Source organism: Pholis gunnellus, assembly GCF_910591455.1.
Source record: "Pholis gunnellus genome assembly, chromosome: 3".
NCBI classification, from domain to species: domain Eukaryota; kingdom Metazoa; phylum Chordata; class Actinopteri; order Perciformes; family Pholidae; genus Pholis; species Pholis gunnellus.
This window is the reverse complement of record NC_136529.1, coordinates 17,969,266-17,990,778: the sequence shown is the minus strand read 5'-3', so window position 1 is coordinate 17,990,778 and position 21,513 is coordinate 17,969,266. Positions and strand designations below refer to the sequence as shown.

Here is a 21,513-nt window from a genome sequence, read left to right as displayed (position 1 = left end):
GACAACATGGAATATCACACCGACATCCACTGATTTACATTGTTGAAAATAGATAGCACCAAACGAGTTTCATCAACAACCACAATCTTCCTTTTTTGTTAAATTTAGTCAAATTTAAGAAAGGAAAAGGAATAAAAGAACTGGTAAATGTTGTGGGATGATTTTTGTAGTTAACAGAGTTATTTGAGCGTACAGTCAAAGTCAAAGGTACGACTATTACTTTTAGATTCAGGGTCAATTTTGTATTGCTCCAGTATACTGGAATTTTCTCCACCAATTTCCACAACGTCGTACTGGCTACTTGGGTTTGGTAGTATTTAGAGCCACGCGACCAAAACAAACCAACAGAAAAAAGAGAGAGAATTCAGCATATTATTAAAAGATAACTTTTAGACTCCTTCACCTCACAACTGGTCAGGATCAATATTATCAGACACAGACATCTGAAGCAAACAACACACTGTGTATATTTGTCACATAATTGATAATAGCACAACAATCTTTTACATGCATACACTTATGTAAGTGTTTGCACTTTCCTGTGCACCTGCATTTAATAAAGCACCACCTTAAAGCCCCATTAGGATCTGGCTTTCTAAAAATAATTGTTCCAGTAGTAGAGAAACACTGAATATACCACTACCACAAACTGTACTGAAATGATGAAGCTTGTGAGCGGATAAAAATGTTCTCTACATGTAAGGGTGGCCATGCCATTGCTGGCACTGTTTGTCTTACAAGAACTGCCAAAAAAGCACTGTGTTGCACATTACAAAATTAAAGTAAACTAGAAAGGAGTCCTGACTGACCTAATGTGCTGTATGTAATGACAAACAGAGCTACCATCAGGCTTAAGTCAAACTGACTACAGGTGTTCAATTATCCAGATCTAGGTCATTTCCAATCGCATACTGCAGGCCTTTCCAATTATACAGTCAAGCGTTTCTCAGTGCATTTATATTGTTTGTTACTGTTGTAGTATCTAAAACGAGTGCACTGCTTGAGATTCAAACCAAATTCGAGGGGTTCAAAAACATCCAAGGGGCATCTGATGTCACTGACACGGAGCTTGTGTGCTTAAAGTCTAATTGTGTGTGTGTGCACGAGAGTGGGATGGGTGAGAGTCAGTATGAGTAAATGAAAGGGCTATTAGAGTGTGGAATTGAGGGCAAGAAGAGACGGTGCGGGGCATACGGCGACAGAGAGAGAGAGAGAGAGAGAGAGAGAGAGAGAGAGGGAGAGAGAGAGAGAAAAAAGCAGCTAAGTGTGAATGATGTTCTTCTTGCACTGGGGCAGGCTAGTCACAGGCCCCATTATTCTAATGGGGCACCACAATGCTTACTGACCTTCATCATCGACAGACTGAGCTGGCCACAGAGATGACAGTGACTTTGTGCATATCAGTTATTCATACAATTACAATATGTGGGAGCGGTTCAGGCTATTACCATTGTAATGAGATGAACTACATGGACTTAACAATGCAATCACACAACAAATGTTTCCTTAGTACCAGTGAAACAGTGCATATAATAAGACACAGACACAAACACACACACACACACATACACATACATGCACATATAAGCATAGCCTCATGTAAACATAGTAAAATGGTCTCAGGCTTTATGAAGATGTGAAGACCTCCTGGTTTAATGAGCTGATTTAGATTAATTCAATGCACACATGCAATTGCTACAGGACATACACACACATACACTTCCACTTCCAAGATAATGAACCTAAACAACATTTTGAGCTCGTACTCATCAAGCTCACAACAAGAGACTGAAATCAATCACAAGCTGCAAACTATACGTATATAAATATATATACTGTATATAATTTAAGACTGTGGATGTTTGTGCCCTCGTCTCATATCCCGGCGGCTGTGCTCCCACCTCATGCAGTAAGAGCAAAGCTGTAAGTACAGTGAACTAGCCGAGAGATATGAAGCATTATCTGACAGAACGATAGCTAACTAATAGACCTCTCAGCACACGGGCTTAAAGCCATCAGCACTGATAAGACATAGAGCGAGGGAGCGCAAGAGCTTGAGAGTCATTGAGACTGAGGGAGAGACGAAAGGGAGGACAGCAAGACTTTGAAGAGAGGGAACACATCAGTGTCTCTGTAATCTCAATATGGATATTGGGTCTTGACTGAGTTAACTACAGTGTATTCATGAAGTCATTTCAAACAACAGTTTCACAAGGAGACACAAAAACTAATTAATCAAAAGATGATGAACAAAAAGCTGCAGAACAACTTCAGCACACACTCAAAGACGCAGGGACGGAGCTGGATGGAGTTGGTGTCTGCACAAACCCACACGTCTGTGAATGGAGCTGGAAGTAAATGAATAACAGACTGCCGCTGAGAACTGTTGTAGGTGGTGCTGAATAAACGAATCGTGATTTAATACAGAGACAAGACGATCTGAGAGCTTTCTGTGGATGTACGTGCGCTGAAAATATCTTATTAGTTTCTCCAGTATGTACTTAGCGAAGTCTGCCTCAGATAGGCTCTAGAAGTGTAAGGTTGGCGCATGTCTTCATGTATTTATCAAAGCCTATCCTCAGAATACCGCGGATTTTGGTGTCTGGCCAGACATGATAGCGCTCTCAGCCGAGAGTGTTCTGTATGCGGTCCTGCACATGTGCACGTGTGGCTGTGTGTGTGGGACATATCAGCCCAATTCGACACAAACACACACACACACACACACACACACACACACAGACACACACACACACAGTACCAGTAAGTGCTGACTCTTTGTGGGCAATTCATCACTTGAACCATTTTCTTATGCAAGAAATCAATACCTCTAGCGTCTGTTTACCAGGAGTAACTAATTGAGAATTATACGAGGCAATGATCATATTCTATGTTTTACAGTCTGGGTCCCTTTTGTAAGGTGTCTGCCATGAAATCTATCACTTACATGAACATTCTACGCAAATGTGCACTCCCTGCATTGAAAGCAACGGTGATTCGACAGAAGAAGAAGAAGAAGACAAGAATTGACAATCAAGTTTAAACCGCACAACTAGACCAAAATGAAAACATAAGTGAACAAGAAGTATTACCCACACTTCATTGCATTGCAGAGTTACTTCCTGGTTCCCAGCACTTTGGGTATGTTGACTCCTGTTTTCACCTCTAAATAAGTGGTTTAGATAATGCGCTATTGATGCACTGATCAATATTTTTATATTAACAATGGATCAAATGACTATGTGTAATATAAACTGTGTCTAATAGCGCCAGTGCCACAGATAATTATCATGAGACTGCAGTTCCCCTCAGCTCTACATAGCATTTTAGCAAATGAAAGGGATAGTTCCGGTGTTTTGAAGTGGGTTGTATGAGGTACTTATCCATAGTCAGTATAATAGCTATATAGTAGATGGCCGTCGACACAGAAACAGACAGGTACCGACCGACACAGGAGCAAAGTAATGTACTGCTGTGGACGAGTCAGCAGCAAAATGTATTTTAGCACCTAAAAGAAGGACCCACCTAAATCAATATCAGTTTAAGTGTAAGCTATATTTAGAATATTTGAAACTGAGCTTTTCTGTTTTTGTCAATGGAGTCTCCTAGCTTTCTTTCACTTTCAGTTCAGTTCTCCTTTAGAAAGGGCCATCTAAAGGCAAGATAAGATACAAGATACAAGACACTTCCAAACACCCAAACTATCCTTTGTATTGCTAATGTTGCTTCAAATCTGCTAGGTTTGTAAATAAGCAACTGTCTGCTAAACACTTCAGACACATCAACTGTGATGACTTGTCAATGTGTTAACAATTGACCATAAAATCAGTTAATGCAAATTATTTGGTGAAATTAATCTTCTCACGATTCTATGAATAGTGACACTGGTACCTGTGTCTACTTAGCTGGTGAGTACAATTATTTTATAACAAATGGAAATTAAATAATGAGCCAATTTATGAACAAAACGATTTCTTCTTTACAAATCAATTTTAGCTCAGGCTTTATTTTTTTTAAATATAATTCGTTGTACTCTGAGATTAATTAGTAATAAAACATATTGCTGAACACTCTACTCCTATTTCCATATCACCCACAGGTTTGTTCATAAAGGCTACTCGAGTAGAAAAACATCAGTAATATCAAAGGTAATTTATATGGGTAAATGTCGCTCACAGATGCTTATTTATGATCCACATCCTGGAACCAATTCAACACAAATGATTAAACAAAGAGCATAAAAGTATAAATTGTTCCGCAGCTTATTCACATAACGTGCATATGCCCATAGAGAAATACATGCTTCACAGGAGCCATTAGCTATATACAGCAATATTTGTCCTACCACTGTGTCCTTCTCCCAAATCCTGCATTTCACTTGCACCGCCACACTCTCTCAAATGTGTGTGTGTGTGTGTCTGTTATTGACAGTCAGCAGTGGGGGGTATGTGCTATGTTGTGAGATTCTGACAAGCTGTATTTCATGGAGCAGATGAAGCATTTTGAAGTTCTTTAAATCCCTTTAAGGGTCCAGCCGGGGACTTAGCTTCTGATGCCTGCCGCCTGTGCTGCAGCTGCTTAAGTCTCTTGCTGGGAAAAACTGGGGTCTAGAAGATGTCGCCCTTCCTGCTGTGTGTCTTTGCACATGTGGGGGTGAGTACAATTTCAGAGTGTATGCCCTTGAAGTTCATAACCTTGGGCATTGAGACCGTGCCACGCTTTTCTGAAACAGACACAGTCTGACTTCCACACTTCCACAACAAGACTGCAGTCGAATATCCACACCCCCTACCGCCCACCGACGCCTTATCTTCCATTCTTAGGGAGTTGCAGGAGGGAAAGAGAACTGACAGAGTTCCAATAGGTTAGTTGTTAGACATGGCAGGGCCGCTGGGGGCTTAACTGCTGGCTTGAAAACTTCATCTCACATCCCCTTGCTGCTCCTCCTCCTCCTCTTTCTCATTCTGTCCTTTCCTGCCTCCCTCCTTCATTACTCTCGCCATCCCCTCTGGTGGTCCTGCAACTCCAATCACTCTGCTATTATTACCAGGGAGAGGGAACTCTCTCACACGCACACACACACACACACACATACAGTGACTGTTCATTCTATCCATTACCAGAGCATGTCCCTCACTACTGGGGACCGTCAGGTATGCTTGATTCTTTTCCTGACTTACTCTCATTGTGTTTCTCTTTGCTAAATCTTACTCTCCACATCTATCTCTCTTTCCCACTCCTGCTTCCCTCACTCTTCCTTCTCCAGGGTAGCCAGGGGGACAAATTGGCGCCCGGCTGAGCTAAATGTGCCTGGTGCTGAGAGCCAGATGGTACTGGCAGAGGGATGGAGGGAGCGAAGGATGGATGCCACTGAGAGACGAAGCGCAGAAGCCATGGTGTGGCAGGGCAGCGTGGGGGAGCTAGCTTTGCACACTAATAATCTATTAGTGCTCAGGGGCCCGAAAGCTGTGCATAAGCTCTTGCCAGGAGCCGGTCTGACCATGTCAGAGACTGGACAACACACTCAGGAAGAGGAGAAGTGAACTGCTGAGGAGTGGATGAAAAGAGACTGACAGATGATGTAAAGCTGTCGTGATGCAGCAGGAGGGGAAGAGAGGATAAGAAAGAGACAGAGAGAGAGGTGTGATGTCAGTCTGCTGCTGGGAGGTAGTAGACACCTTGTTAATTAGATTCACTTCTCACTTCTTCCTCTCTCTCGCAAAATTTTGGGTCTGCCCATCGTTATGGGCAGAAGGTGTCTGACTCGTCCATCAAAACTGAAGGTTAAACAAGAGATTAGAGCATAATAAAGTAAAGTGCCGACATCTGGGAATGTGGCAAAATTGCCAATCCCTAGTTTAGCTAATCTGAGAGAGAAAACAAAGGCGAAGGGCAAAAATTCAAACTGTCCATTGTAAACATCCATCACAGCTCATGATGTCCGTAGTTGTACGCCCACATAGTTTTCCTGTCATATGAGGGATGATTACAAACATTTCAGACGTGCTACATTACCTACACACTGAAGTGATGAAGATAATCTTTCACTTTAAATAGTGAAATAAAATACTGGGATTTTCCTGTTTAGATATTAACCATAAAATGGATTAGTTTAGTGGATAATGGTTGGAGGCCGTGGGGTTAAGACGCCAACCCTGAACTCCAACAGCGTGACCCTTGTTGAATGTCTTCTTCCCTCTCTCTCTCTCTCTCTCTCTCTCTCTCTCTCTCCCTCTCTTTCTCTCTCCCTCTCTCTCTCTCTCCCCTTGCCCCAAAACATCCTTATAATATAAATATTGGAGATGGTTGAGGATAAGCAATGGTTTGGTGCGGTTAAGGGGTAAGAACATGGATGGGGTATCTTTCTTTCAGTTTCATTTTCTCTCTCTCTCTCTCTCTCTCTCTCTCTCTCTCTCTCTGACTCTCTCACAGAATGCCTCTCTTTTCTTACAGGGTTTCTTGGTGACATTCAGCTGCTCACTTCATGCTCCACTTTCCTCAACATCAACCCAAATTCCAGTATTTGGTGCTTACATAACATGTAGCACAAGATGTGGACTTCAGCAGCAGACCAATGAGATGTGGTAATTTTTCCACTGACTTTGCCCACCCTCCTCAATATTCTCCTATCATGGTGCACAAAGCTGGCTCAGCCATCCATGCAGAAACAACACTAGCCGTGGGCATGCTCGCTCACACACACAAACACACACGCACATACTCGACACGACATGTAGACGCATGCTGACATTTAAGAAAACACAGGCAGTGTGTGTGTGTGTGTGTGTGTGTTATTGTGTATTTTATATTATAAGAGTGTCTGTGCCATGCCGAATGTGTGTGTGTTATCATAAGCTCAGGCCACCTACACAGTGCAGGGGGACCTTGGAGCTCTTCCTCCTTCCTCTGAAGTGTGGTATATTAGCTTTGACGTGCACCCCCTCTCACACTGTACCTGTAAGCGCAACACACCTCTAGTACAGTTACTGTGATGGCTGAGTACCAAGCTTGCAAGGCTCACTTCTGTTGGCCCTGGTTCAAGTAGGGTGAAATACCCTGCTCTCTATTGGCCGAGCTAACCATAAGCCCATATATTAATTAATTGCAAAACTGGGGTTGATTAAGGTCCATGATAAGGTCCTTTCTTTGACTTTCATTACACTGATTTAACCTGAGGGTGCACATCTGCTGACATCTGCTGATATCTTCATAATATCTTCATTTCTGAAAGTTTCATTTACTTTTGTAAACATTGGTGATTGTTGACTTAGGCTGCCAACTTTTTATTCATCATTACCTCGTTTCAGTTTCTTCTTCGACAGAATTGCAACAATTCCTCACAATATATCACACCACATCATATTATATGCTCAACCAAATCTGCATTTAGACCAAATGACGAGATAACCGATGCCCGACTGTTATGGTGTCACACAGACACGGGGCGCTTTCGAGATATTTAAACAGTGAGCAATTTGTGTAACCTTCCCTCCCACTCTAGACTGCGTTGTGCTGTGGGCTAAGGTCAGCTGCAGGAGTAGGAGGGGACAAGAACTGTCTGAGGGACCAGATAATGGACTACTGGGTTATTGATGAGTTAGATAAACAGAGAGTGTGAAAGAAAGAGAAAGAGCGAGAAAGAGAGAGAGGTAAGAAATAAGAAATAGACAACAATTTAGGGAGGAATGAAGAGAAAACACCAACAAGGATGACTAGTGTCACATCTAGACCTGAGACAAAAAGAAAGATGGAAAGAGAGAGAGGCTCACACATGTAAACACAGAGGCATATGTTTAGCATGATGTATCATTTCAGCATCGACATTGCGATGTGTGCATGCACGTACTACAACTATTTTTGCTGCGTTATACAAAAGGAAAACTTGCACGGCAGGGTTTCCAACCCTGGTGGCCCGCCGGGTAGTGTGTGCAACATCAGTGAGTGTGCGGTAGAGAGAGAGAGAGCGAGTGTGTTTGCAACAGTGTCCAGTAAGCAGTAACGTTATAGCTGTGAATGTAGCAGTGCAGTGTGTGTACAGTTTAGGCTATATGACAGTGAATAAATACCACAACTCCTCAAGACCCAAACTCCCCTGTCTTGCTTGCCACCTGCTGATTAAAGTGAAGTGGGTTAGCTCCGAAGTTAGCGACAACTTCGGCCTATAGGCTCAATTAAAGATTTTAAGGTGGACCAGGTATTCTCATTTTAGTGACAAGCCAATGCTCCGTTGCATCTGTAATAACTCGTGGATCCTCTCAAGGCAACACTTCTTAATTCACAGACGAGCCACCTCATTTTAGAGTAAGTGATATGCGTTATTAATACCGTGACTTGTTAGATCATTGACTTTAGTCTGGATTGATGAGAGGTTAATATATGAAGACAACGGTGTCATGGTGAGTCAACCAGTGTATTATTCTAGTTGAAAACAATTGTATAGCTATAAAGTTAAAGACAGGATGGTTCACATCAAGAAAGGTCTTCAGAGTAAAAGTCATTTTCCAGGTTTTTTTAAGCTATTTTAATTTTCGATGCAGATGTACTCAAAAATCAACCCAATCATTTTAGAAAGATTAATTATTCCCGAATAAAGCTATTCAAGTCATCTGGTGAAAATTCCTGTATCTTTTCTTCATATTGCCATATGTCGTAGAAAAATATATTGCCATGTCATTCTTTTCTTTATTCTTTATCGTGCAGCCCTGAATACCTTACATGTACTTATTCATAGAGGCTTAATGAATAGACCCATGTGCACAATCTATGTGTGTTAATTTGTGTTCATGTGTCTGTACAAGAGTGAAAGGACAGATCAGTATGTGAGGTCAAGTAAACAACACAGCATGCAAAAGGTTGTGTGTGTGTGTGTGTGTGTATGTTTAAATGTGTTTCAGTGTGGACTAAGGGGTTAGAATTCAGAACAACAAGCAGTTGTTGTTTTGGAAAGGAGGTGAGGTATGTGTGTGTGTGTGTGTGTGTGTGTGTGTGTGTGTGTGTGTGTGTGTGTGTGTGTGTGTGTCTTTCTCTCTGTGTGCTTGTATAATGGCAAAAATAGCCAGTGTTGTCTCTGACTGGAACAGGTGTCCAAACATAACACACACTCCCATCAAACCCAACATGAAACTCACATCCCACCATGAGGCTATGGTGTCATCTCACATAAATCATTTCTCAGACTTTGGAAAGCTCACTTCAGAGTCACAAGGAAAAGTTTTAAAACTAAATTGGCGGGGTTTCCTTTAAGGAATAGTTTTACATTTTATCTTTTTTTTGCCAAGAGTTGGATAATATTAATCAAAACCAATCTTATGTCTGAATGTGAAATATGGAGGTAATGACTTACCTAGCTTAGCATCAAGACTGGAAGCAGAGGGAAACAGCTAACCTGGCTCTAGCCACAGTTAAAAAACCCACAACTCTTAAGTCATTAACCCGTTGTATCTCGTTTGTTTAATCTGTACCCCAAAAGACGTGAACATTTTTAAATTTGTGCTTTTAAGGGAAATTCTGTGCTCTAAGCAACCAGTGGAAACTAAGCTGTTATTCATCAAAAATAGTTATAATAATTATAATAATAAAAATAGTGATCAATAGCTATATGACCTCCCCTAAAACTACAAATCGTCATATTTACATTTCTCTTTCTGTATGGATTAAACCAAACACACATAGAGCCATGCTAGATGTTTCCCATCTGCTTCCATTCCTCATGCTAAAGTAGCTAATAACCTCCGGGCTCATGACACAGACTAGATGGTATCAATCTTCTCATCTAATGCACAGCAAAAACCCAAATAAGCACATTTCCCAAAATGTTGAACTATTATTTACATCATTGACATCATTTTTTAAATCTGCATTTCCATGTTATAATATTACACTTAATAATTGAAAATAGTAGTAATAAAGGAATATATGACCCAGCAATGCCAATGTTGTTGGACACACAGTGTTCACCCACTGTCTGCTCTCTCTCTGCTTTACACACACACACACACACACACACACACACACACACACACACACACACACACACACACACACACACTCGCCTTACAACACATTCTACTTGACAGTGTCGGAACAGTTTTTCTCACACAGAAGAGGAACAGGCACTATGTGTGTGTGCGTATACGGCGTAAGCGTGTGTGTGCATGCAAGCATGCGTGCCTGAGTCTCAGTGTGTGTTTAAAACCTAATTTGTCTTTGAGCAAAGCCATCTCTGAGGGCTGAATTAGAAGCATTTTGCACTGTAATGGGCTGACATGTTAATCTGAAACTCTATTCTCTGTAGCTAATGAACATATCCATCCTAGTCTCTCGGTGTGTGTGTGTGTGTGTGTGTGTGTGTGTGTGTGTGTGTGTGTGTGCGAGCGTGTGTGTCTGTGGTAAAATGGCAAAGTCGTCCCATTTTTATGATGCTGCTGAGGAAAGAATTGAGCGCCGATGCCAAGGTGATGTGGGTTTATGTATTTTTAACAATGACGACATTGAAGAGCATTGCATTTTGAATCACTAACACAGTTTGTTTGTATGTTTGTTTGTTTGTGTCTGTGTGAGTGTGTGTGTGTGTGTGTGTGTGTGTGTGTGTGGTTATATATGTGGAGGAAAGACATAGATCTGACGGTTCTGGGTCGGACCAGTCCCATGGATTCAGGAGACCTACAGAAGACAACAAAAACAGAAATACACACACACACACAAACGCACACACACCTTGTAGGTGAAGATGACAAATGTTTGTAGGCAAACGGAAGGAGAAGAGTGGTTGGATTTGGGCAAAAAAGGCTGCCTTGCTGTGCCAACACTCATACATCAGTCTACACCTTGGGAGCAGAGAGAACTGAACGAACACAGAGAGAGAAATACATCTCACATAGTCGTCAACACACATGTCGACAGACTGACTGGAGGGCTACACAACAAAGGCGGCGAGAGCAAACGGATAGCTGTGATGTTGCATTGTAGTCAAGGGCAAAAACACACCAACTACTGTGTGTTGAGCGCAGCCGCGAATCAGCCTAATTACCACTGACACATAGGATGGTGGGGTCAGCAGCATCGCCAACTGCTACAACATGGCTCGAATGCATTCATCACACCAATACTTGAGATACCAGATACAGTATGTCATTCTTTTCCACACTTCCCCTCTCATCATGAGAAGATGCACGCTGCAATTTCCAATGATGCATCAAGGCCAGACTATCCTCATATGTCTTCAGTTGAGCAGACAAAAACTAGAGTGGAAATCAATTGCAAATGAGAATTTCTAATTTCTCTGGATTGCTTCACCCACTGTCCGTTGCATCATCTCTCTGCTGTGTCTGCTGTGGAAATGACCACTGCTGTGTATGGTGCACGAGTGTGTGTAATGTTTTGAGAGAGAGAGAGAGAGAGAGAGCGTGTGAGATAGAGAGAGAGACAGAGAGAGAGAGCAGGAAACAGTTTATGCATGTACGCGCCAGTCATAATGTCTGCATAATGTCCCTGAGGTCTATGACTGTATAACTAATACTTGTATTATTGCTAGAATAAAACATTACGCTGAACCAAGCAGGATTAGAAAACAAGCATGACAGCCTCTTCCCACTCTCTCCTTTATCGCCCTCTCTCTTTCTCTCTCTGACACACACACATTCACACACACACACACACACACACACACAAATAGACATGTATGCATGTGTGGAGGCAAGCAGCTCAGGGCCATGTACACTAGCAAGCGGCCATGTTTCTTTCACAAGAGGCTGCAGTGAGGCTGTCATCGTCAGCATGGTTCTCTGCCTCGTTCTCTCTCTCTCTCACACACACACACACACACACAGACACACACATACCCACACACCGTACTGTGACATCATGCCACGCATTTAGACCAGAGGGTCAGAGGGTAACGCAGCTTTATGTGCTGAGGCTTCATTGTCGTCATGCTCAGTGATTGCACCAGTCCTTATTCAGCTCTCTTTTTCTCAAATACACACACTTACACGCACACACACATGGGCGACAAACGCCAAAGATATCCCAGTTTACCATCAGCTCCTTTCACTCACATTACTACTGACAGGCAGCTCACCGCATACAGAGGTGAGGCTGTTTCAATCCAGATAATGATAGGTGGGCCCTGCCCTCTTCTCTGACCAGCAAGGCGCTGAACAACTGGCTTAGACCTCCACAGTCTGAGCCAGCATTCTTCCTTGTGTGAGTAAAAACCCTCCATCCACCTCCGATCCATCTTTCAACCTACTACATTACCTCTCTCACTAGACATTTAGATCCTCCTTTTTGGCACACTGCCACTTAAAAGCTTCTGAAGTGGCATGTGCCATCATCCTCATAGCTATTCTTATGGGGATTTCTTAACAGGAGTGTGTATACCTCGAGAATAGATGTATTCAACTTTCTCAGGTCTAGCTCTATAGCGGTGGGACTTTAGATTTGTTCCAAGCACGTTTCAACCCAACGGCACTTTCTTCAAGGAATAGTTTCATTTCATCAGTACCACCATGGCCACATTAACCTGCTAATTAGCCTCGAGGCAAAACAAGATGCTTAGCCCCTATTAGCCTCCCACTTTCTGAGCAATCTATGTATTTTGTATGCTCTAACATTACCTGGCTGGTATAGGCAACAGTTAAGCACAATACCGAAATAAGGAAGGTCTTAATGTTAGATTTTGACACAGATTAGGTAAAGCAGGGTCCACCTTGATGCCATTTTAAGGCCATTTGGTGCATATTCCAATCAAATGTTTGACATTAGCACTCAACAGTGGAGCTTTGCCTAGTTGGAGGTTTCAAGATCACCACTGACCGGTCCACAGTGTAGACATGTGTCCATTCAACACCACCTTTGTACCTTGCGGTTGTTGCTGTGTTGTGCAAAATGTAATCCGTCTCACCCCACACCACAGCCCGACCCTCCTCACCTGAGGCAGCGCGGCGTTGATCTGCCGCTGGAGCACGTCCCTCTCGTGCAGCGCCCCCTGCAGCTTAGTCTGAGACTGAATGAGGGTCTCCTGGGTCTCCCTGAGGGACTCCAGGAGCTTGTCCCTCTCGTCCAGCATGTTGACCATCAGCTGCTCGAAGTTGGCCTCCTGGTCCGAGCCGTTCGGGACGCTGGTGCCTCTGGGAGGACCAGCCGAGTCTCCCTCGTTAATGGTCGGCATCACTTCGCACATCATCTTCCCCGCTCTGTGGTCTGGGCAACGCTATACGACAGTGTCGCTGTCGGGATAAAAAATGGGATATATGTGGGTTATAAACCTGATAAACAGACTTACAGTAACTGAGAAGAGGGCCTTTTAACGCCCCGTAGCAACGGACCACCAATGCAATCGTAGATGCGCGTCTTACTCTCTTTGCATTACATTCCTCGTGCATCAAACGTGCATCCTTACATCGCCTTACCTAATCAGAGTGATTGAAACGATGAGATGATGGTTGACCTTTCATCCATATTAAGCGGCGTTTTTTCACCCCGTGAGCAGATCCGCCCTGCCCGGCGCGCCATGCACTCACATGTAGAAATCCCGGCGTGATTTGATTGACAGCTCAGAGATAGACGGGTACGTTTGGCTGGGTGGTGCCCGCGAGCACGACGGAGATCATAGCATATTGGCAGAAAAATGTAAAAAAAAAAAAAAAAGGAAAAATATCCGAGAGGAAGCGTTTAATCTGCGTCCTTAGACTTGGGGACAGTGAGAGCGAGTCTTATCTGCATCCGCCTTCTCCGCTTCCATCTCTCCACACACCGCCACCGAACCGACGCTCACTCCTCCCACCCACACACACACATTTACTCAGCCACACACACACACAGACACAGGGGAATCTGCAGTTGTCACCACTAAGCTACAGCTCTGGAAATAAGGGACCAACTCCCAGCGTTTAACCTATAGGGCTAAGCGTTTGGCACCACTTGCGCGTGCAAAACGGAGGACTGCAGTACGGTCACTAATGTCACAGCATCATTTCTAAACTCTGTACTGGTATCATGCTTCTGCAGTTTTCACAGACTTGACCCTTAACTGGTAAAATGTAATTAACTTTTCACATCAGCACCACTAGGCGCGTTCACGACACGACAGCTCCTGAGACACGATGCGCGTTCTCGCAGCATCAGTTTAACCAAGCCACAGAGGCAGGCTGTGCACTAAGAGTGAGCAGCGCACCCTGCAGGATCTAAAACGAAGTTTAATATTATACATATTAACAGGCGTCTCCTTGCACTGTTTTGGCTGTGCCTTGCTCTGAGGGACTAACAATGAGTCTCACTAAATTGTTGTTAGAAAGCATGTGCAAGGGTGTGTAACAGTAGGAAATTGTCCTGAGGATGTAAGAGTCAGAGTCAGTGGGGGTCCCGGGCTTTGTTGATGAACCCAACTGCAGATGAAAAGAAAGTGTACTTGTGGCGTGAGGTCTTGGTCCTGATGGACCGCAGCCTCCTGCCAAAGGGAAGTTTATGTTCAGTCTATGTTCCTATGTTCAGGGTGAGAGGGGCAGCTACAATCTTTCTTGCCTGCTTCAGGAAGCAAACAAGTCCTGGAGGGACGACAGATTGCAGCCAAACACTCTCTCAGCAGAGCGAATGATGCGCTGCAGTATGCCCTTGTCCTTGGCTGTGGTTGCAGCGTAGCAGACGCTGATGGAGGAGCAGAGGATGGACTCAATGATGACTGTGAAGAAGTGCACCATCATTGTCTCTGGCAGGTTGAACTTCTTTAGCTGCCTTAGGACGTATCCTCTGATGAGCCTTCTTGGTGATGGAGCTGATATTAAGGTCCCACTTGAGGTCCTGGGTTATGGTGGAGCCCAGGAAGCGGAAGGATTTCACAGCGTTGACGGGGGAGTCACACAAGGAGATAGGGGCAGGTAGGGCTGCATGTACATGTTGCTCTTTTTTTAATCCAATGAGTGAACTGTCTGATAATGTATATAAAAATACATATACTGAGCTGTATCTTCCTTTAAGATTATTTGTTGATTCAGCATATTTGAATAATTGTGTTGCACTTTAAATGGTAAAAAGGGCAAGGCAAGTTTATTTGTATAGCACATTTCAACAACAATTCAAAGTGCTTCACATAAAACCATTAAAACCATCAAAACATAAGGCAAAAGAAAAGGAGATTTAAAAAGAATTAAGAACATTGATTCAAACATTACAAACAGTCCACAATTCCACATGACCACACAATGATCAGGTTTGTATTTAAATACTGCTCTGACAAAATTCTGCAGGGGTTTGGCTGCTGTAAAGTATGAAGTGGATGTCATTATTAGGGTAAAAATTCAATCAATTTAAAAATAATACGTAAAGTTAATTTGTCATGGAAAGATAAAAGAAATAATTTGCCTACCGAAGACAAATTAAATTAAACAAGAGCTTGTTGGAAGAAGTGTTTCACCAACTGATTATGAAAGAGGTCTAAACCCATAAAATATTACACATCATTAGTTTCTTCAATTATGTATTCATTTTCTCATATGTGCCAATATAGATGATGTCATTTAAAATGACTTTTTCTATCAATTTATATTACCTTTTTATTATGAGTAAATAAGGATTAGTCATGTATACTCAGTGCAAGAAGATCACAACTTGAGTTTAAAAGACTCAATTATATTTCACCTTTGAAGTTTAGATAGAAGCTTTAAAGATTAGGCTAAACGTCATTAATATACTCTAAATATATTATTGAATTGTAATTACTGATAAATTACATTATTTCAATGTTGAAGCTGGCAAAGTTTGGACTTTTATTTTTTGCTATACTTCCTAAAGCTCGTGAATTTCACCACAGGATCATTGCAGTCTTATCTTTATCCATAGTAATATACTTCATACTTATGTGTAGAGATAAGAGGGTTTTTTGCATGGAGTTTATTACAGCTTTAGCCCAAAATTGCTGAAGGGCTGTTAGCAAGTGAGATGTGATTTTAATGGCTGACCTACTTGGTGTAGTTGTAGATTGGATGAGTAACAATGAGAATAGATATTGTTGTTGTTACAAAAGCTGTTTATAAGGGGAAACAACTGGTACGCACCTGAGATGCAGATAGTAAAGGGCTTGATGAAAGCTCTGGCTACAAATGAGAAGAACCTGATTTCTCCTGAAAAGTCATCTGATACATCTCTAAAGGTGGAGACCACAAGTCAGTTACTGTCATGGCTGTTGTCTGGGATTTTTTTGGTCGACATCATTTTAACTAATTTTGCTGTGTTTCATAGATTTTACTCCAGGAGATGTGGCTTTCTGCAGTTGAGTTTTAAATGCTTTGACAACAATGTTGTCAACAGCCATTTTGGGATGCTGTGGCCTGCAGCACTTTCACAACATATTTACATAGGTCACTGAACACAGCACTGTGGATCTTTTTAGCATTGTGACTCTAGGGTCTGATAACAATAAGTGATTTCTGCCAATGTCTTCCGTCTACCTGGCTCAGTGATGTCTGGTGTGCTTTGATGGTGTGCATTAGAAACATTATGAGAGACATAACGTCATAACGTATCTGTACTTTCATTCACTTTCTGATACTGCTGTTGAGTAATATGTGGATGGGCAGATGAAACGATTGACACAGGAACAATCTCATGGTTCCTTAGTGAAGCCAGGAATACCCTGAGCAAGTAGTGCTTGTGTGTGTGTTTGTCTTAGTATTTGAGACAATATCAAATGCACTAATATATAAAGATATAGACATACAGATGTTATTAAAACTGAAATCGAGAAATAAAAGGAACATCTATTTTCCCCACTGATGATGAACAAAGGTTTATCTTATTTTTTCTTTAGCTTAAATATTCATAAAGCATGCTGAAAAGAAGCCCAGCTGCTTCAGATCGTGTTACTGTTCCTCCAAAAAAATAAAAAAACATCAGCCAAATACTTGACTGACTCAATTTGTACGTAATTGGCTATAAAAACAAAGGAACACTTTTGGTCACGATCAATCATTGAAGTGCTCGCAATGACCAGCAGGGGGCAGTAAAGCAGCAGAGGGTGAAAACGACAACGATACTCTCGCGTTACTTGCATCGTCACGTCATTCCATGATGGCTGAAGATCCTGGCGGAACATTTTTCAATTTCTTTCTCATTTTTCTTTCTTTCTCTCTACTTCAGTTTGCCATAGCGACATGGCAGGACCCACAGGCCCGTTAAGTGTTCGCAGATCATTCGTGTCGACATGCCCAAGAAAGGGAACCGAAAACGGCTGAAATTTAGAGCTGGGGACGTTTGTTCGGAATCAGGTAACGTTACTTTTACAATAGCCGGTTAGCTAACGCTGCCTAGCCCATACATTCATGAATAGCGCCCGCTAACTGTTAGCACTCAATATTTAATTATTTGACTACTACGTATACTACAGTATAGCTGAGTGAGTACTTATTACGGTGGCCTTTTAGTGATTGTTTTCTGGGATTAGCAAGAGCTAAACGGTAGCTACATCTAACGTCAGCGCTAACCTAATTCACAGGTTACGTAAGTTAACGTCAACAATTGGCCTCCTGTCAGTAGTGGTCATAGCTGCTTCTGCTATTTGAAAGACGTATAACTTCTAGACGGTGTAAATATTAGAAAAGATATCTGTTTTTTTCCCCAGTGACCGTTGCTGATTATGCTGATGCCGACCCAGCCATTGTGAAGTCGGGGAGGTTGAAAAAGGCTGTTGCAAATGCAGTTGAGAAAGAAGGTAACATTTAATGATGTAGCGTCACAGCCTGACAATTCGGCATATTAATGATTTGACTTTACAGTGTCATTTGGCCAGATGATTCAAATGTCTAACATAACATATCTGTGTTTCAGTGAAATTACTCTGTGGCCTGGAGGCCTCTCAGGAGGTCCTCTCGTCTTCACTGAGCGTCACAGCCGACGCTCTGGACAGCAGCGATGACCTAGAACCGGAAGAGGATGGAGAAAATGATGCTAAAGTGGCCCACAAGAAGAAAAACAAGAGGAGAAAGGGTATTATTTGTGTACAAATCTGTAATGCACATGGAGGAATGAGGCATAACATTGAGGACTGACCAGTTAACTGTGATGTTTGCATGTTTTCACAGAAAGCATTGACAGCGGTGATGGGGGGGAGTACCCAGTGGATATTTGGTTAATGCTCGCCTCCTATATCCGGCCCGACGACGTGTGCAGATTTGCTCTAATCTGTAGGAATGCCTGGACGGTCACGTGCACCGCTGCGTTTTGGACCAGGCTCTACAGAAGGTGAGGTGGTTTTTATTGATCAACTACGTGCAGTCAATGGTGAACAGATAAGAAGAGCTTGTGAAGTTAACCAGAAAAATGTGTTTCTACTCCTAATTTTGATGGGATTTTGGTTGTTTGAAGTATTCCTTAAAAGACTAATTTGCTGGTTTTCTCCTCAAAGCCAGTAGAAGTGAAAGTACTGCTCAGATTAAAACCTGTCTTTCTTCCATGCTTTTACTTTACTCATTGATCAATGTAATATAATAATACATTTGTCAGAATGAAAACTACCTTACATGTAAAGTTCCTGATTTATTCATAAAATGAGCACCATATCCAATAAACGGACACTTTGTATAACTAACATGTCTTCTCCCACCTTCCATCTCTCACAAGGCACTACAAGACTGATGCTGACCTGCCGTTCCGTCTCCAGCCTGACTGCATTGACCGGATGTGCTCTTTACGTGCCCGCGTGATTCGCTCCCTTTTCCATTTGTATGAGCCATTCAGCCTGCGTGTCTCAAAAATTCCTGCCCTGCCAGAATCCACGCCCACAACCGTGCTCAACTCCAAGGTAAATACTTTGATGTGTATTCAGCCACCTAACTTTACGGATGTGGAGCTTAAGTTTTATCCTTATTTTGTTTATGATGTGTTAGTATTGCAAGCTATTAGCTTAAAGGCTTAAGAGATCCGGCCCTTTTATGCATATGCTGCAATGACTAAATAGGAAACCTTAGAGCTAACCAAGCCTGCTGATGTGATATCGAGGCTATCCACAACCAGCCTGCCAGGTAGCTCAAAGGGAGCCATGATAGAGGCCCCACACGTCTCATTTTGTCTTGTGCTTTATCTCATTTTTATATTTTACTCCAGGAAGAAACACACATATGCATGTCCAAACTTAAACTAGCCTTTCATTATGGAACTGTTGGTTTTTATGTGCTCAATATTTCCTGTTGCAGTGTTTACTGTTCTGGGTCAGAAAGGTGTCCGGTACTCGGCCTGAGGCATTGTGGGAGTTCAACTTCAAGTTGCTAAAGCAGGTAAAGCATGGTTTGTTTAAAACCAACTACACTTCTTTCCTAATATGATAACCTTTTACATCGCTGGTAATAACCGGGCTTTGCTGTCATATTTACTTTTGCGTGTTATTGTGGTCATTTCCATCCCAGCAGGGACACAGTAAGAATGGTTGTGCCAAGTCCTTGTGCTTGCCCAGACAATACGAAGATGTCCACACCAACCCAGACTCTGACTGCTACATGCTTCAGGTCACCACCCTCAACTTCATCTTCACCCCCGTGGTCATGGGCATGACACTGTCCCTGGTTAGTAACGCTTGAGTTTTGGTGGATACTAGGTGCTACTTTATATGGTAGAGAGAGCTGTGTTGGTAGAAGGACATTATTTTTGTATGAGTTACAGTCTATAAGAGTTTGTAGGTGTTTATCACCGTCACATAAAAGCTGAATGAATGAAACGAGCGACCAGATTTTCCCCACCCACTAGCAACGTGTTTGTGATTATATGCTAAACATTTTATTGTTATTGCATATATATGCGTATTATGACAATTTCACACAAATGTCTTAAAGGACAAAATGATGAAGTGATACTGATGTAAACTGTAACATGTCTGGTTGGCGGAGGCCTTCAACCCCGTGGCTGTAATTCTAGTTAATTATAAAATGGTGCACTACGATCCTTAACTCGTCTCCTAATTTGAACTGGTTTGTCTCCGTCTGCCTTATAGTTCACAATCAACGTTAGCACAGACATGCGGCACCACCGCGTCCGTCTGGTGTTCCAGGACACGCCGCTGCAGCGGTGGAAGAAGAGGGGGGATCAGGGCGGGACCCAGGTGGTGTTGGACCCAGTACACAGTGTGAAGCTCATGGACTGGTGGCACCCACAGTACCCCTCCTCACCCTACATATAGGAATCCGGCCCTGTCGGAAGAACGTCGCACCAAGAACTCTGCTCTTTATCTCTTCCCACTCATCAGAAATACAATATTGGATGACTCTGCAAAACCCTGGATTATGTTCATTCTCGGTTGATTCAACATTTCACATTTCGATCATTGTCAGATGATGGCAAAAGTGTATAATGTTTCACAATATAGAAAACACTGTGATTAGATCAGTGATAGATGATATATATTGATAAATTGCTCAATGTGTATATTAAGAGCTACCAGTTGCATAAAACGATTCACAGATCTGCCATTATTTTACATTAGACATGTTGCATGCTGAACCTACATGTGGAACACTTTTAAAAGTCATAGATGGAACATTTGTACCGTCCTTTGGTTTGTTTTTAAGCTCACTTGAAAAGTTACACAGAAGTATCTTGATTTTTGCATTGGTTTAGAATTTTACAATGTTGCATCAACAGAGTTGTACTGTTTTAAAATCCTGTTTTTTAAGTTGTGTGTTTAGTTTAAGGCAGCAGCACTTCGTATTATGTGGATATTAATGACGCCGCTCTTTACTGAAAGGGCCAAAGAGATGATTTACCTCAGACGTCTTCCACTCATCTATTGATTTGGATGGCGTTTCTTGTCTTTGTAGTCTTTCTTGGCTAAAACCATCTTGATTATCTCCTTGCTGACTGTGTGAGCCACGAGCCCCGCTGCCTGCTGTGAAATCTCATTCACAACTTTGAATGGCTCAAAGTGCTAAAAGTGGTCTTTAGTGAGTGTTGACTGTGAGTTGAATCATACCAATCACATGCTTGATTATGATTGGGAAAGAGCTACCATTGATTTATCCGTCTGTCAGACACATTCAAAGTTATTTAACCTGGATTGATTAGCACATATAGATATATTGTGACTGAAAAAACAATCAATTAACCACAAACAATTTACATTTTCAAGAATAAAAGTTAAAGACAGCTGAATGTTGTGGTTATCAGATTGTTTAAGTGATTAGTCTAGTTTCATCTGATGAGTTAATTGATGTATTGCACTGAATTAAAATCTGAAACTGCCCATTCAAAATGCCTCCAGTCTTTACAACATGTCTTTTTGATTTTGCTTCCCTCATGTTGTCATACTGGGTATTACCGCTGTGCTATGGTCCTCCTTATCTCTCTATCTATATATATATATATATATATATATATATATATATATATATATATATATATATATATATATATATATATAAGTTCTCCTGCTGTTTGGGCACTTATACAAGTGAACGTGCCGTATTCAGTCAGACATCCTGAAATACAGCAGTCAGGTGGTCTTTATAATCACTTAGATACACACATGCCTGCTGT

The 21,513-nt window shown here is 42.1% G+C and overlaps 2 protein-coding genes across 3 annotated transcripts in view; one reads left to right on the top strand and one right to left on the bottom strand.

Moving 5' to 3' along the window:
• The window catches only part of ppfia4 (PTPRF interacting protein alpha 4), a gene marked incomplete at both ends in the record, with an annotated part of 49,636 nt that extends 36,450 nt beyond the window's left edge, over positions 1-13,186 (bottom strand). Inside the window, one exon of the mRNA XM_079186482.1 lies at positions 12,932-13,186. Coding sequence (XP_079042608.1) covers positions 12,932-13,186 — 255 coding nt within the window. The remainder of the gene's footprint in view (positions 1-12,931) is intronic.
• Positions 13,187-17,073: 3,887 nt separating this feature from the next.
• tmem183a (transmembrane protein 183A) lies at positions 17,074-21,215 on the top strand. 2 transcript variants are annotated; one of them, XM_079186500.1, is made up of 8 exons: positions 17,074-17,261; positions 17,615-17,704; positions 17,821-17,979; positions 18,075-18,234; positions 18,613-18,793; positions 19,185-19,265; positions 19,398-19,550; positions 19,976-21,215. In XM_079186500.1, exons 1-8 carry the CDS (start codon positions 17,198-17,200, stop codon positions 20,159-20,161), a joined length of 1,074 nt encoding a protein of 357 aa, XP_079042626.1. In that variant the 5' UTR covers positions 17,074-17,197; the 3' UTR covers positions 20,162-21,215. The 2 variants fall into 2 exon arrangements, with proteins under 2 accessions (XP_079042626.1, XP_079042625.1); XM_079186499.1 differs by having other exon boundaries at positions 19,395-19,550.
• The last annotated feature ends 298 nt before the right edge of the window (positions 21,216-21,513 follow it).

What these genes read in the sequence shown, in the direction of transcription:
- tmem183a (XM_079186499.1), top strand. Translation starts at nt 17,198, where the DNA reads ATGCCCAAGAAAGGGAACCGAAAACGGCTGAAATTTAGAGCTGGGGAC. An exon ending in TGGACCAGGCTCTACAGAAG is followed by an intron (nt 18,235 to 18,612) that starts GTGAGGTGGTTT and finishes ATCTCTCACAAG; the next exon opens with GCACTACAAGACTGATGCTG. An exon ending in TGGGCATGACACTGTCCCTG is followed by an intron (nt 19,551 to 19,975) that starts GTTAGTAACGCT and finishes TCTGCCTTATAG; the next exon opens with TTCACAATCAACGTTAGCAC.